A 17,240-nucleotide genomic window follows, 5' to 3' on the forward strand; every position below is an offset into this window, starting at 1 on the left:
TAATGTGAGAGGGGTTCACAAATACTTATTTCTGATGATTTACGTTGAAGTGATATTCCACCACCACCAAAACCTAAAAGTAAACATCTACTGCTACCACCACCACCAAGAGTCAGACAAGTCAGAATTCAGCTTTCAAGTTGATTAACAACCTCTGCTAAATTCACTTAGAACATTCCCAACTATTAAAAAGTAAGGTTGCATTGTGGAAAATCAAAGAAAGTGGTTAATCCAGATTTGCTGATGTGTTAGGTAGTTGTGGCACACTCACCTGTCTTTCCTAAATGCCTCTAATTATGGCTATGCTATTATTGGGTGATTGCATTTAACATTATTTGAGGTTTTGCAAGAGATATGTGATGTCAAGGAACAAGTAAAGACAGTGGGGGTGGACCACTAGTGCCTACTCAATGAGCTACAAGAGTGAGTCTCTTCCTGCGGAAATTTCCATTTATATGTTTTGTCTTCATAACGTGAGAATTCCAGAAACATCAGTCCTTGGTGTGGAAAAGGATCTCAGGAAGTGATGTGTCCGTGACTCCCTGCCCTTGGTCAAGTGAGGTGGTACTGCCCCTCCTTGCCTGGTGTGGCAGCCTAAGTCAGAGCCCCTTGGTATTGGAAATAGAGGAAAGTTGAGCAGGGCTAGAGCCAATGCTTCTAGTCACATTCTTTGTGCATATGTAGAGAGAAAAAGCCAGAAACAAGTATTCATTCTGTGTCTGCTAAATGAGATACCCTATGCCAGACATCTCACATTCATGCCCTTATCTCTTCAATAACTGTGAATCTGGTGTAATTATTCTTAGTTGGCTGATGAGAAAACTGTTACTCACAAAATGTAGGTCACTTACACCTAATCATTAAAAGAGCTGGAATGAAAGTCTAGTCTGCAAAGCCCATGCACCCACCCAGCCCCACATGATGTCCCTTTCGTTTCAGATTCCTGCCTTGTATTGTCTTGCTATCTGTAATTCTTGCTATTTTTTCTATTGTAGAAAAAATAGAGAACTTAGTAACTGCATGAATTCTTTGTTTGATGTCCTGATTTGAAATCCCAGACCTAGCTGTGTGACATGTATAAGGGATTTTTATAGTTATTTACTTTAAAGGGACTGTAAAATGGGAGAAAATATATTGTACTACTTTATAGGAGTATTAAGATGATCAAACTAGAAAATGCAGAACAAGCCCTTCTGTGTAAAAAGCACTTGATAAACACTAGTTCATGTTATTAGCTACTAGCAAAGACCAAAGACTAAAACAAAACAACTCAAGAAGCAACATGGTATCATGTTTTCCCCAGTCATTATAACAAAAGACACAAGGCCGGGCACAGTGGCTCACGCCTATAATCCCAGAAGTTTGGGAGCCCGAGGGGGCAGATCACGAGGTCAAGAATTCAAGACCATCCTGGCCAGCGTGGTGAAACCCCATCTCTATTAAAAATACAAAAATTAGCCAGGTATGGTGGTGTGCACCTGTAGTCCCAGCTACTTGAGAAGCTGAGGCTGCAGAATCGCTTGAACCAGTAAGGCGGAGGTTATGGTGAGCCGAGGTCGCGCCACTGCACTCCAGCCTGGGTGATAGAGTGAGACTCCGTCTCAAAAAAAAAAAAAAAAAGACAGACGGATGAATAAAGTCTGTTTTTTGAAATAACTGAAAGCATATCACTGTACCCTCTAATTTACAGTCATCTCATACCCGAAGCAGTAGTTAGGTTTGTTAATACAACTCCTAGAAAATGAGGGACTAATTTAAAATATCACTAGGTCCATTCTGCAGCATCCAACCTAGCAAAATCCATTCCCTGATTTTTCAAGCCAGAGAAGTTCAAAACTTAAAATGATCAGGAGGAAAGGAAAAACACAAAAGCTTACCATTTGCATCTTTTGACCAATTGTCTTTGGGATCCATTGTGATGACATCTAGAAGAATGAGAGCAAGTACTAGTCAATTGTTCATGTCCATTATTTGTCAAGGGGTGTGTGTGTGTGTGTGTGTAATTAAATGAATATTGATAAAACCTGTCAACAGAGAGGCAGGAGGACAGTTATTAAAAATATGAGCCCTCAATTCCAGAAATAATTGGTCTGATTCTATGTAATCAGGTAGATCTAATTTATATACTATGTTTTTGCATATCAAAATGTTGAAGTTCGTGAGGAACACATTTTTCTTTTTTATCACAACTGGAGTGTAGTATCCAAGAACATTTGGTTTTCCTTCTGTATTCATAGCTCCTAGCACAGTGCCTTTTTATTTATCAAAAACAGACCACAAAGTATGTTTTTGTTAAATACTTGTTCAGTGGAAAAATAAACAGAACAAGTGGCTACTTTACACCCTTCAGCACACACTGCTGACCTGAAATCAGCAAAAACAATAATTTTGGGTTTTTTTTTTTTTTGACGCAGAGTCTCACTGTCGCACAGGCTGGAGTTGAGTATAGTATGGTGTCATCACGGCTCACTGAAGCCTCAAACTGCGCAGGTTCAGGAGATCCTCCCATCTCAGTCTCCCGAATAGCTGGGAATACAGGCACACACCACCAAGCCAAGCTAATTTATGTACTTTTGTAGAGACCGGGTTTCGCTGTGTTGACCAGGCTGGTTTCAAACTCCTGGGCTCAAGCAATCTTCCTGCCTTGTCCTCCCAAAATTCTGGGATTACAGGGATAAGAAACCACACCTGGCCAAGAATTCTTTCCGTCCTAGAATCCACAACAGAATCTTACATGTTTGAAGGAGTCTGGTTTAGAAAAATTTCTCATCTAAGCAGTAAAGAGCAGTCATTCCTTTCCAAATCATGCATATCCCCAACGTCCCAAGCAAGTACCCATGATTTTCTGGAGGTATAGTGGTTCTGGACATAACAACAACAATATTAATAAAAGCCAACATCTACTGAGTGCTCATTATTGTGTCAGGCACTATGTCAAATGCTTCCCATGCATTTTTTTGTTGAATTCCCCAGTAACACTTAAGTGAGCATTATTACGTAATACGCACGTACATGAGTATTACATGGCCCCATGTTCTGTATGAGGAAATAAAGTTTAAAAAGTGCAGGCAACTTGCCGAGAATCATATCAGCGAATAGCAGAGCCAGTATTCAGACAGTAGTTGTAGGGGAATAAAAGAAACTGGACATATGAAAAGTACTTTGTAGAAATAATTCACAGAAATAGATAGAAAGTAATTTATAAAGAGACAATATAATGTCACCATTGCGTACTCTAAGAAAATCTCTTTCAGTATGTTAATTACTCTCAGCAAATGGTCGTTTTTATTACAGGAGCTCAGCATTTCAGTGCAATTCTTTCTAGGACTAGAAAGACAGAGGCCAAGTCACATTGACAGTTCTCTCAATAAAACCTGAGGTGAGAGTTGAATTTGTCTGTGATGTTTAAAAAGAAAAAAAAAAGAAGCAGCAGCAAACATGCATACAAAGACAACATACTTTAAAACAGAAGAAAACAGAGTCGCACTGGTGTGTTGGTTTATTATTTTTCTAGTAGATGTGTTCTTGTCTATACGGATATGATTCTGGTGTGCAATTTTATGCACTCACTGAGATCTTTATTTCATGAATTCTAAAAACATGGACTTGAGGTACGGGTTTTGGGTAAGTCTCATGAATGCAAACGTTAGTTATCAAGTCTGCATGTCCAAATATCTTTAAGGGCTAACTTTAATGGGTTTTCAATGTCTTTTTATTTTCCTTAGGGTGACTTCATTTATTAAAAGATAAATGAAAATGACTATCACTTATTTCCATGAATTGATTGAGGAAAAAAGGATAAAGTGACTATTCCCCATAATAAAATCTCCAAGTGTATCCTGAGTTCTCTCTCTCTCTCAATCAAGGTTGGTTGCAAACGTGGACCACATTAGTTTTATCTCCTTGAAAAGCACTTCATTGATTATATAATATGATCACTTCCATGTTATATTTTTAGCTTTTCTCAGAAAAACAAACTTCCAAGAAAGAGCATTAGAAATCTACTGTAGAATGACATTAAGAGAAGTGTCCTCCTTAATGTAGTTGCCTTGAGAAGCGCATGAAAGACATTTTACTGTTAGGCCGGGCACAGTGACTCACGTCTGTAATCCCAGCACTTCGGAGGGCTGAGCGGGCAGATCACGAAGTCAGGAATTCTAGACCAGCCTGGCCAACATAGTGAAACCCGGTCTCTGCTAAAAATACAAAGATGACCCGGACATGGTGGCATGTGCCTGTAGTCCCAGCTACTTGAGAAGCTGAGGCTGGAGAATCGCTTGAACTCCAGAGGCGGAGGTTGTAGTGAGGTGAGATCGCGTCACTGCAATCCAGCCTGTTCAACAGAGCGAGACTCCGTCTCAAAAAAGAAAAAAAAAGAAAAGAAAAAAGACACATGGATGAGTAAAGTCCGTTTTTTGAAATAACTGAAAGCATATCACTGTACCCTTTAATTTACAGTCATCTCGTACACGAAGCAGTAGTTAGGTTTGTTAATACAACTCCTAGAAAATGAGGGACTAATTTAAAATATGACTAGGTCCATTCTGCAGCATCCAACCTAGCAAAATCCATTCCCTGATTTTTCAAGCCAGAGAAGTTCAAAACTTAAAATGATCAGGAGGAAATAAAAAACACAAAAACTTACCATTTGCATCCTTTGAATAATTGTATTTGGGATCCACTGTGGTGACATCTAGAAGAATGAGAGCAAGTACCAGTCAATTGTTCATGCTCATTATTTGTCAAGGTGTGTGTGTGTGTGTATGTGTGTGTGTCTGAGTGTGTCTGCGTGTGTGTCTGAGTGTGTCTGCGACTGTGTGTAATTAAATGAATATTGATAAAACCTGTCAACAGAGAGGTAGGAGGACAGTTATTAAAAATATGGGCCCACAATTCCAGAAATAATTGGTCTAATTCTGTGTAATTAGGTACATCTAATTCATATATTATGTTTTTGCACATCAAAATGTTGAAGTTTGTGAAGAATACTTTTTTGTTTTTTATCACAACTGGAGTGTAGTATCCAAGAACATTTGGTTTTCCTTCTGTATGCATGGTTCCTAGCACAGTGCCTTCCACAAAGTACGTTTTTGTTAAATGCTTGTTCAATGGAAAAATAAACAGAACAAGTAGCTACTTTACAGCCTTCAGCACACACTGCTGACCTGAAATCAGCAAAAATAATAATTTTGGGTTTTTTTTTTTTTTTTGAGGCAGGGTGTCACTGTCACCCAGGCTGGAGTGAACTACAGCGTGGTGTCATCATGGCTCACTGAAGCCTCACACTGCCCAGGCTCAGGTGATCCTCCCTTCTCAGCCTCCCAAATAGCTGGGAGTACAGGCACTCACCACCATGCCCAACTAATTTAGGTACTTTTTGTAGAGACAGGGTTTCGCCATGCTTCCCAGGCTGGTTTCCAACTCCTGGGCTCAAGCAATCTTCCTGCCTTGTCCTCCCAAAATGATGAGATTACCGGCATAAGCCACCACACCAGGCCAAGAATTCTTTCAGGCCTAGAATCCACAACAGAATCTTACATGTTTGAAGGAGTCTGGCTTAGAAAAATTTCTCATCTAAGCAGAAAAGAGCAGTCATTCCTTTCCAAATCATGCATATCCCCAACGTCCCGAGCAAGTACCCATGATTTTCTGGAGGTATAGTGTTTCCGGACATAACAACAACAATATTAATAAAAGCTAACATCTACTGAGTGCTCATTATTGTGTCAGGCACTATGTTAAATGCTTGCCATGTATTTTTTTTTTTGTTTAATTCCCCAATAACACTGAAGTGAGTTGTATTGTGTATGGCCCCATGTTCTGATTGAGGAAATAAAGTTTAAAAAGTGCAGGCAACTTGCCGAGAGTCATATCAGTGAACAGCAGAGCCAGTATTCAGTCAGTAGTTGTAGGGGAAGAAAAGAAACTGGACATATGAAAAGTGCTTTGTAGGAATAATCCACAGAAATAGATAGAAAGTAATTTATAAAGAGGCAATATAATGTCACCATTGTGTAAGAAAATCTCTTTCAGTATGTTAATTACTCTCAGCGAATGGTCTTTTTTATTACAGGAGCTCAGCATTTCAGTGCAATTCTTTCTGGGACTAGAAAGACAGAGGCCAAGTCACATTGGTACTTCTCTCAATAAAACCTGAGGTGAGAGTTGAATTTATCTGTGATGTTTAAAATAAAGAAGGAAGCAGCAAACATGCATACAAAGACAACATACTTTAAAACAGAAGAAAACAGAGTCGCACTGGTGTGTTGGTTTATTATTTTTCTAGTAGATGTGTTCTTGTCTATACGGATATGATTCTGGTGTGCAATTTTATGCACTCACTGAGATCGTTATTTCATGTATTCTAAAAAATGGACTTGAGGTATGGGTTTTGGGTAAGTCTCACAAATGCAAATATTAGTTATCAAGTCTGCGTGTCCAGATAACTTTAAGGGCTGACTTTAATGGGTTTTCAATGTCTTTTTATTTTCCTTAAGGTGATTTTATTTGTTAAAAGACAAATGAAAATGACTATCACTTATTTCCATGCATTGATTGAGGTAAAAAGAATAAAGTATCTATTCTGCATAATAAAATCTCTAAGTGTATCCTGAGTTCTCTCTCAATCAAGGTTGTTGAAAATATGGACCAGATTAGTTTTATCTCCTTCAAAAGCACTTCATTGATTATATAATATGATCACTTCCATGTTATATTTTTAGCTTTTCTCAGTAAAACAAACTTCCAATAAGAGCATTAGAAATCTACTGTAGAATGACATTAAGAGAAGTGTCCTCCTTAACTTAGTTGCTTTGAGAAGCACACGGAAGACATTTTATTTTTAGACCGGGCACAGTGACTCACGTCTGTAATCCCAGCACTTGGGGAGGCCGAGGCGGGTGGATCACTTGAGGTCAGAAGTTCAAGACCACCCTGGCCAACATAATGAAACCCAGTCTCTACTAAAAATACAAAGATGACCCAGACATGGTGGCGTGTGCCTGTAGTCCCAGCTACTTGAGAAGCTGAGGCTGGAGAATCGCTTGAACCCGGGAGTCAGAGGTTGTGGTGAGCGGAGATCACACCACTGCACTCCAGCCTGGGCAACAGAGTGAGACATCATCTCAAATAAAAAAAAAAAAAAAAGACACATGGATGAGTAAAGTCTGTTTGTTGAAATAACTGAAAGCATAACACTGTACCCTTCAATTTACAGTCATCTCTTACATGAAGCAGTAGTTAGGTTTGTTAATACAACTCCTAGAAAATGAGGGACTAATTTAAAATATGACTAGGTCCATTCTGCAGCATCCAACCTAGCAAAATCCATTCCCTGATTTTTCAAGCCAGAGAAGTTCAAAACTTAAAATGACCAGGAGGAAATAAAAAACACAAAAACTTACCATTTGCATCTTTTGAATAACTGTCTTTGGGATCCACTGTGGTGACATCTGGAAGAATGAGAGCAAGTACTAGTCAGTTGTTCATGCCCATTATTTGTCAAGGGGTGTGTGTGTGTGTTTGTGTGTCTGTGTGTGTAATTAAGTGAATATTTATAAAACCTGTCAACAGAGAGGCAGGAGGACAGTTATTAAAAATATGAGCCACGATTCCAGAAATAATTCTGATTCTATGTAATTAGGTAGATCTGATTCATATATTATGTTTTTGTACATCAAGATGTTGAAGTTCATTAAGGGTACTTTTTTTCTTTTGGATCACAACTGGAGTGTAGTATCCAAGAACACTTGGTTTTCCTTCTGTATGCATAGTTCCTAGCACAGTGCTTTACACAAAGTACGTTTTTGATAAATACTTGTTCAATGGAAAAATAAACAGAACAAGTGGCTACTTTACAGCCTTCGACACACACTGCTGACATGAAATCAGCAAAAAGAATAATTTTGGGGGTTTTTTTGAGGCAGGATGTCACTGTCACCCAGGCTGGAGTGGAGTATAGTATGGTGTCATCATGGCTTACTGAAACCTCAAACTGCCCAGGCTCAGGTGATCCTCCCATCTTAGCCTCCTGAGCAGCTGGGAGTACAGGCACTCACTCCCATGACCAGCTAATGTTTGTATTTTTTGTAGAGACAGGGTTTCGCCATGTTGCCCAGGCTGGTTTCCAACTCCTGGGCTCAAGAATTCTTCCTGCCTTGTCCTCCCAAATGATGAGATTACCAGGATAAGCCACCACACTCGGCCAAGAATTCTTTCAGTCCTTGAATCCACAACAGAATCTTACATGTTTGAAGGAGTCTGGCTTAGAAAAATTTCTCATCTGAGCAGTAAAGAGCAGTCATTCCTTTCCAAATCATGCATATCCCCAACGTCCCCAGCAAGTACCCATGATTTTCTGGAGGTATAGTGTTTCTGGACATAACAACAACAATATTAATAAAAGCTAACATCTACTGAGTGCTCATTATTGTGTCAGGCACTATGTTAAATGCTTGCCATGCATTTATTTGTTTAATTCCCCAATAACACTGAAGTGAGTTGTATTATGTATGGCCCCATGTTCTGAATGAGGAAATAAAGTTTAAAAAGTGCAGGCAACTTGCTGAAAGTCATATCAGTGAACAGCAGAGCCAGTATTCAGTCAGTACTTGTAGGGGAATAAAAGGAATTGGACATATGAAAACTGCTTTGTAGAAATAATCCACAGAAATAGATAGAAAATAATTTATAAAGAGACAATATAATGTCACCATTGTGTACTCTAAGAAAATCTCTTTCAGTATGTTAATTACTCTCAGCGAATGGTCTTTTTTATTACAGGAGCTCAGCATTTCAGTGCAATTCTTTCTGGGACTAGAAAAAGAGAGGCCAAGTCACATTGACAGTTCTCTCAATAAAACTGAGGTGAGAGTTGAATTTATCTGTGATGTTTAAAAAAAAAAGGAAGAAGCAAACATGCTTACAAAGACAACATATTTTAAAACAGAGTCACCTTGGTGTGTTGGTTTATTATTTTTCTAGTAGATGTGTTCTTGTCTATACATATATGATTCTGGTGTGCAATTTTATGCACTCACTGAGATCTTTATTTCATGTATTCTAAGAAATGGACTTGAGGTATAGGTTTTGGGTAAGTCTCACGAATGCAAATGTTAGTTATCATGTCTGCATGTCCAAATATCTTTAAGGGCTGACTTTAATGGGTTTTCATTTTCCTCATGGTGACTTTATTTATTAAAAGATAAATGAAAATGACTGTCACTTATTTCCATGCATTGATTGAGGTAAAATGAATAAAGTAACTATTCCCCATAATAAAATCTCTAAGTGTATCCTGAGTTCTCTCTCTCTCAATCAAGGTTGGTTGCAAATGCAGACCAGATTAGTTTTATCTCCTTTGAAAGCACTTCATTGATTATATAATATGATCACTTCCATGTTATTATATTTTTAGCTCTTCTCAGAAAAACAAACTTCCAAGAAAGAGCATTAGAAATCTACTGTAGAATGACATTAAGAGATGTGTTCATCTTAATGTAGTTGCCTTTAGAAGCACATGAAAGACATTTTACTGTTAGGCCCGGCACAGTGACTCACACCTGTAATCCCAGCACTTTGGGAGGCTGAGGCGGGTGAATCACTTGAGGTCAGGAGTTCGAGACCAGCCTGGCCAACATGGTAAAACCCGATCTCTACTAAAAATAGAATAATTAGCGAGATATGGTGCCAGGCACCTGTAATTTCAACTTCTCGGGAGGCTGAGGCAGAAGAATCGCTTGAAACTGGGAGGTAGAGGTTGCCGTGAGCCGAGATCACACCATAGCACTCCTGCCTGGGCTACAAGAGTGAAACTCTGTCTCGGAAAAAAAAAAAAAAAAAAAAAAAAAAGACATTTTACTTTTAGAATTTAGTGTAAAGTAAAACAGATTAAAAAACTGTAACTTGTCTCCTGTATGGTATTCACTGCCCTGGAAATTACTATGCTTTTTATTTCACCCTGATCACTGGAAAAATCAGAACACTTAAGCACAGTGGTAAAACTACCCTCAAGCTTTGCACTTTTGTCTCCTCTTTGTGTCTCAGCAAAGGAAATAGAAAATTGGGACTGTTTTTATAACCCCACTTCAGTTAGTTTCAGGAAAGGCTATACCTAATACAGTAACTACACGAATGAACACATCCATGCTACCATTTTGAAAGCAAGCATTTTCCCTGCCATTGTTTCCTTTGCACTCCATTATAGCCCGAGGAGAAAGTCAAGGCAACTGTCCAAATCACATTTGATCGTTGCAGAAACTCAGGATCTGAAAAGCTAAAGACTTACCCTAAAAATTTGGAATGGTACATGGCAAAGATCTTCAAACATTTTGTTAATGCTTGTTCCCCCAGGCTAAAAAGGACTTGTTAACCACAGGAAAAAGCACAAAATGAGTCCTTTTCATGCCCACTTTGGAGACGTTGGACTGTTATGTTCATATTCAGGATGTTGACATAGAGTGACAGACCGGACCACTGGGCCAGAGCACATTCAGCCCTTGGACCAATCGTCTAGAGATGTACAGAATCTGCATCAAAGGCACTGTTTTGGGACCTCACGCATGAATCATGAGTGACCCTGAGTGATCAGGAAGACAGTATATTCTCTGCACTGTCATGCATCATCCTTACGACAGTAACTCATCCTTGTCTGTTCATCCACATTTCCACTAAGCCTGGCGTGTCATAATTGTACAATAAATGTTTATTGAGCGGCATTCACCAATGGCAGGAAATGCATTTATTGTGGAAAATGGAAGAATGTTTGTACATGTAAGCCTTACCCACCTGTAGTTATGAAATGTTACTTTATGGTGATATATAAAATGAAACTCTGAAAAACCCAAGGCCTCCATAAAACTGCAGTGGCCAAGACTATTCTATGTTTTGTAGAGCCACACTCCACAGATAAACATTATCTACAGATAAATATGATCTACAGTTATCTTCAGATAAACATTATTTTGTCAACAATGAACCCATGGTTTGTAGGTTAAACTTTGTGGGTAGCAAGATTGAGGTGAGTGACTCTCCTGCTTGGGCAGAACATTCCTGAAAGACATATATATGTTATTTCCCGATCAAGTAAAGTCATCTAAAGAAGGGAGAACACTTTTTGAGCGTTTACCACGTGTCACGTTGCTAGATGCTTCTGTGTATGTTGTTTCTTTAATCCATCTAACAACCCTAAAAACCAGCACGTGACTTTCTTATTTTGGATAATGGAGCTGAGGCTGAGAAACCTTCAGTAACTTTTTCAATTTTGTTTTCTCCAAAACCTATACCATTTTAATTCTATAGAAAAGTAGCAGGGCATTTACGCTACCATTAAATGTAACAATATTTAAGAAAGATTTATGTTTGTTTTTCATTAATACTGAAAGGAAAAAATGCAGCATTCACTTTCAAAGAAGTGTTCTGACAGATGATATGCGTAAACACATACCTGTCTTTATTGGAGGAAAGATAATTTCTTGATCAACTCCGTTTTTATGATTCTCATGTCTGACAATACATCTGTGTTCTTTGTCCAGTGACTTTTCTGGCACCGTTAACCAGCTAAATTTCATGTATGTGTCGTTAGTCTTCATGGTGTTCCCCTCCTGGGATCGCAGAATCGTGTTGCTCTTCTTTTCTTGCCAATGTATCTTAATAATATCCGGGAAAAATTTCTCAAGAAGACAAAGGTATGTTCCAGCCTTCTGGAGCTTTGTTTCAGCAATTGAAGGAAGAAAAATAGTGGGCTTGGGGGAAACATCTGCATCAAGGTTTTTATCTATGGGGAGAAATGAAATATGAGTTTAAAAGAATCATTAGAGAAACACACACATTGCACGGTTTGGAGTGGCCTAGTACATAACCATAAAAAGAGAAGGTGCTATTGAGCTGGTGTCCACCGCGGCCCTTCATCCAGGATAGGCTGCACAGTACTTATTATTGTGCTTATTTTACAGATGTTGAAAAGAGGATCAAGACATTAAATAACTTGTCAAAAGTCACAGCTCTCAAGTGTCAGATGCTGGATGAAAACCTGGCCTTTATTCTGCACATGCTGTGATGAGTGTGATTTTTAACTGCCTCCTACCAGGGCTTCCAACGTTCATGAGCATATTTATTTTATTTTTTAATCTCTTTTGTTTCATCATAGTGAAGCATGTTTTCAAGGTGGATGGCAGGGGAAAGTGGAAGGTCAGAAAACCTTAATGATCTCTCTACAGATGAGACTCTTTGGTCCTTTTCCCACTTCCCTTTTCCATCCTTTGTAACTTATGTTCTTTGGCCAAATAAGACACATTCTCATGTTCTGCAATTTTGTGTACTCCCACTCTTCATTTAACTGATTCTGCGATGCACCATATTTATCTTGTTATTTATCTTATTTCCCATATGGATAAATGTCAAAATTTTTGTTGTTGTTGTTGAGACTGGGGCCAGCTCTGTCGTCCAGGTTGGAATGCAGCGGCAAGATCATAGCTCACTGCAGTCTCGACTTCCCAGGCTCAAGTGATCCTCCCACCTCAGCCTCCCAAGTAGCTGGGACTACAGGTATGCATCACCATGCCTGGCTAATATTAGTTTTTTCTAGAGACATATTTCACCATATTGACCAGGCTGGTTTAAAACTCCTGCGCTCAAGTGATCTGCCTGCCTCAGCCTCCCAAATCCTGGGATTATAGGTGTGAGCCACCATGCCTAGCCATTATGTTCACTTTTATTTTTAACATACACAGTCACTTATTTTAAAGAGAATCTACTTCCATGTGTACATACTGTCTATCAAGTTGACCGTGTAGCTTCAATGTGTATACCATGAGCAGTCCCCCTAGTTAATATCTAACTTTATGTAACATCTCAATTTCACATCTGCACCCTCCAAGTTTTGGGATGCAGCAGTATTTACAGCTGTACCTCCAGATTATTCACCATCTCTTTAATTTAGAAACAAAATGGCAACATTTCCAAAACTCTTATTTAAATTTTTTCTTGATTCTTTTCAGAAATACTCTTGTGTTAATCTTCTCCAGTAATGCACTTATCAAAATTTTATTTTGCTTTAGAAAATATTCAACAAAAGCACATTTTATTTTGGAATTTCATTTGAAGTTTAAGAATGACTAAGAATGCACCAGGGGTGTATTTTTTATACTGGTTTTTATATAAATTTACCCCATTAATGAGAAGGTCTATGTAAATCAGTGTATCTATATTTTGACTCTTTATGTCTCTCCCAGAATTTGTATCTGTCCTAATATGCTATTTAACTGTTTTAAATCTCTGTTATTCTCTTTGTCTTAGCCTGCTGAATAAAATGTGTATGTAATTGCTCTATTAAAAGTCATGATTTCAGAGCTTCATAGGCATAGGGTCAAGATACATAACAAAGCATCATATGTTTACAAAGGCATATCACTTGAATCTGGAATGTTAGTGGGTTATACATGTATTTTTAATCTAATAACTGAAATTATAAATGTTACAATTCTTTCTATTTTGATTTCCAATTGAAACTCCAATGCTTTGGCTGGTTTGAAGTGAGTTTAATAATTGAACAATTTCTTAAGAAAATAAGAATTAAATTTCTCATTTGAAAAGAAAAGAAAACAATCTTGATAATTTCTGTCTGTGTAGCAAAGTTTCTGATTTTCATACAAAATTAGTAAACATATACAGAAATATTAATTTTTGAGCATGCTATAAATTTAATTAGGCATAATGTGCTCATCTTAATTTCATACTCTTTGCTTTTAGTGTAAATAGTATTTTACTTGTTATACTTGTGAGACAGTGTATATTTCTCCACCATATAGTTTGCTTCTAATTTTAAAAGCATGTTACAAAATATAAGAGTAATTTTTCAATTGTACATTATATTTATATAATTTTAGTCTCTAGTCAATATATTTTCCAATCTAATTTTCATCCTAAGAACTAGTGTCTCTTCATGGAAATACTTCTAATTCATTGTACTAAATAAATTAAAAATCAAATGATAAACTTGGACATTTTCTGTACGGTACCACAGCATTCATTGCCTCTTGTCCCCTTTCTTTGGCTAGATGCTTTAAGTTTCATTCTTTTCAGGACAAAATGAATCTGGAACTTCCATAACTTTCTCAAGGTAATAGTTAACAAATCATTAAATAGCGTACTCGATTATACATGGTAAGGGCCGATATTCTGGATCATCCTCTCACATGATTCTTAAAATACTACTTTTAAAATGTACGTATTAAGAGTGTTTTCTATGGTCAAGTATGGTACATTTTTACTTACTTCAATAGCAAGTAGAATTTATATATTTTATTTATTTAAATAAACCTGTTGGATTCATTTATGTACATTTATTTGCATAATCAAATAGTATATTTGAGTTAAATTGCCTAAGTTGTTTGTAGTTTATTAAAATGCAGCATTGTAAATTTACCAAGTATCAACTACATTTTTATAGATGGTATGATATATTAAATCTACATATGGATATTTATTTAAGAGTTCTCTATGTCTTATTTTTTCATTAGCTAAATAGTTATAGCCATTTTATGTTTAAACATGTATTTCAGATTTATGATGTTTCCAACTGGATTTAATTGATTTGATATCTTGACCATTTTTGGTAAGATTTTAACCTTTTTTTCCTGAGACATATGAACAGAACCCTAAACTAATTGGCTATAAATCTTAGGACAAATATATTGGTGTTAGAAATGATATCAATTAAGATAAAGGATTAAGTAAAGCACATAGAACAACAAAAATAAAAAATAGACATCTTAATGCAATGTTTTTGCCAAGTGATTAAAAAGTCTGCTAACAAGAAACGAATCCATAAGTTCAATTTTTGTGTGTGTGAGCTGATGTTAAGATAACCTTCCATTTGAGCAGTTAGAAGTACAGCTGAATCCTCTGGAGAATTGCTGCTCTGTAAATTTGATGGACTGAGAGCAACTCTCCATAGTAGATCCCATTGTCTCTTTACATGTGAATCCAGAGAACATTTGTTGGGCACCTATTTTGGGTTGGACAATGTGCCAAGTACTTAATTCACACTATGTTGTGCAATTCTTATACAACACTGCTGAATTCATACTGTTATCCCATTTTATGGATTAGAAAACTGAGGCCAGAGAATAATCACTCAATTTCACTAATCTGTGAGTGGTGGAGCCAGAGTTCCAGGTGGACCTGACTCCAACACCCGGGCTCCTTCACAACAAGAGTCAACATGTCTTTGACCATCAGAGATGAATATGTGTCCACTCTATAGAGTCTATCACAAACTTACCTGTCATAATACATTTGGTCTCAGGGCCAAACATTTTAATGAGATCGTTTCATACATTATATATGAGCACTTTATAGAAGTCCGTATATGCACAAAGCCAAATCCTATTATGTTATTTGTGCCATGTTATCTATGTTCTCTTTTAGTATGAGCATTTGTTTTAAAGTCTCTCCTAAGATTTCTACATCAAATCCCCATCCAATTCCTCTTTTTTCTAAACATTATTACATTATTCCAGTTTAATCATTTCCTGCCTTCCCTCTATTACCTTGGAAATGTTGTATTCTTCCGATACTTACCTGTGACAACAAGTGTTGTTCCACTGCCAAAGAGTTTCTTATAATAATTCCACAGTGATTCAGTCCATATCAAAAACTCGAATTCAGTTTCCCTGAGTTCTTCAAATTCTGGTGGTCTGGGATTCTCAAAAGACCAGGGTTCCAGTCCTGGTTCATTTTGCTCATAACAAGTTCTGTTGCTCCACAAATCAAATAACTTAAAGCTTTTGGTGTTTTATTTGTCTAAAAACAGTGATGTTTCAAAATCAGTTCAACATCGCTACCAGCACTGAAGTGAGACCAAAATGAAACAAGACATAAAAAAGCAATTTGATTAAAATGTTATAGGTCCCAGTGCAGTGGCTCGTGCCTATAATCCCAGCACTTTGGGAGGCTGAGGTGGGAGGATTGCTTGAACTCAGAATTTTGAGGCCAGCCTGGGCAACGCAGTATCTAGTGAGACCCCATATTTACTAAAAATAAAAAAAAGCATTAGCTGAGCATGATGTGCACGACTGTAGGCCCAGCTACTCGAGAGGCTGAGGCAGGAGGGTCACTTGAGCCTAGGAGTTCGAGGCTGCAGTGAGCCTTGATCACACCACTGCACTCCCGACTGGGCAACAGGGGAAGACCCTGCCTCAAAAAAAAATGCTGTGGAAATATAAGAGATTATGATGATGATGATGTCATTGTTATGATTAGCAATCTGTTTGCTATGATTGTGTGCCTTGACATGACATTTTAACCCTATAGGACCAAGCATTGCCCTTACTAAAAAAAATTCAGCATTTTGGAGTGGCAGTTAAATCCATAGCAATTAAGCAGGAAGAATAATTTCTCAGTTCCTCTGTTTGCATTCCACTTTGCTCTGGGATTCTCAAAGCCATCGTCCCCATCATCACAAGAAACACGACTTCCACACACCCAATCTTTAATAGGTTATCCTTTGCCTTACCTGCCGTGTTAGGAAAATCAAAGGGAATATTGGCTAAAGTCTAATATATGCAGTCAGTGTCAGTGTATGGAAATTCTTCACTTGTGTTTTTCAAAACAAGTGAGCCTTTTTCTAATCAGCAGCACAACTTATTTGCCTTCCAAGTTTCACCAGAAACTTCAGCCTCAAACTGATTTCTGTCTAGTTTATGCCGAAGTCCACCTTGAAACACCTGGCTTGACCCTTCAAGGGAGAATGGGTAGAGAAAAGGCAAGAGGCCTGGTCCTCAAATCCATCTCTCTGTTGTCACTTTAGATCACTACATGTTATCTGCCTGACCATGTCTGCTGAGCATCACCATCTGTGCATTTCATTAAATGTCAGGATGCCCATAGCACTGATGCATTGGTAATATGCAGTGGGTTTTTCATGACCATTCCTTTCATTTTCCAAAATGGAAGTTGAAGGCAATGCCCACTCTTCCATTTCCTTCTAAAGGACTCATGCATTGAAGTCTTTTTCCAATTTAGTAATAGAAAAAATATGATATTTGAAAATTTGGTGTGCTTCTTTTTATCAATTAGTAAGATGTATGTATTCCCCTACCTTTTTCTCCTTCTTTTGAGCATAAAATTTTAAACTGTGCTCCTCGCTAGGTAATCACAGGCCTTTTTCCTTCTCCTTTACTTAGGGCTTTAGATCATCTGTGTATATTTAATGGTCTGACTGTGTTTGTGTATTTTAATTT

At 37.6% G+C, this 17,240-nt stretch overlaps 1 protein-coding gene and 1 gene segment (V, D, J or C); both read right to left on the bottom strand.

Annotated features, from left to right (window-relative positions):
• Nucleotides 1-15,610, bottom strand: part of LOC134807002 (T cell receptor gamma constant 1-like) — a 29,709-nt gene extending 14,099 nt beyond the window's left edge. The window contains 3 exon segments of the C gene segment in view: nucleotides 1,878-1,925; nucleotides 11,444-11,773; nucleotides 15,580-15,610. Coding sequence covers nucleotides 1,878-1,925; nucleotides 11,444-11,588 — 193 coding nt within the window.
• Nucleotides 11,585-11,761, bottom strand: LOC112204091 (T-cell receptor gamma alternate reading frame protein). The gene has a single exon (XM_054687485.2). It carries the CDS (start codon nucleotides 11,759-11,761, stop codon nucleotides 11,585-11,587), a length of 177 nt encoding a protein of 58 aa, XP_054543460.1.
• Nucleotides 15,611-17,240: the final 1,630 nt, after the last annotated feature.

The sequence above is a fragment of the Pan troglodytes genome, chromosome 6 (assembly GCF_028858775.2).
Source record: "Pan troglodytes isolate AG18354 chromosome 6, NHGRI_mPanTro3-v2.0_pri, whole genome shotgun sequence".
Classification (NCBI taxonomy): Eukaryota; Metazoa; Chordata; class Mammalia; order Primates; family Hominidae; genus Pan; species Pan troglodytes.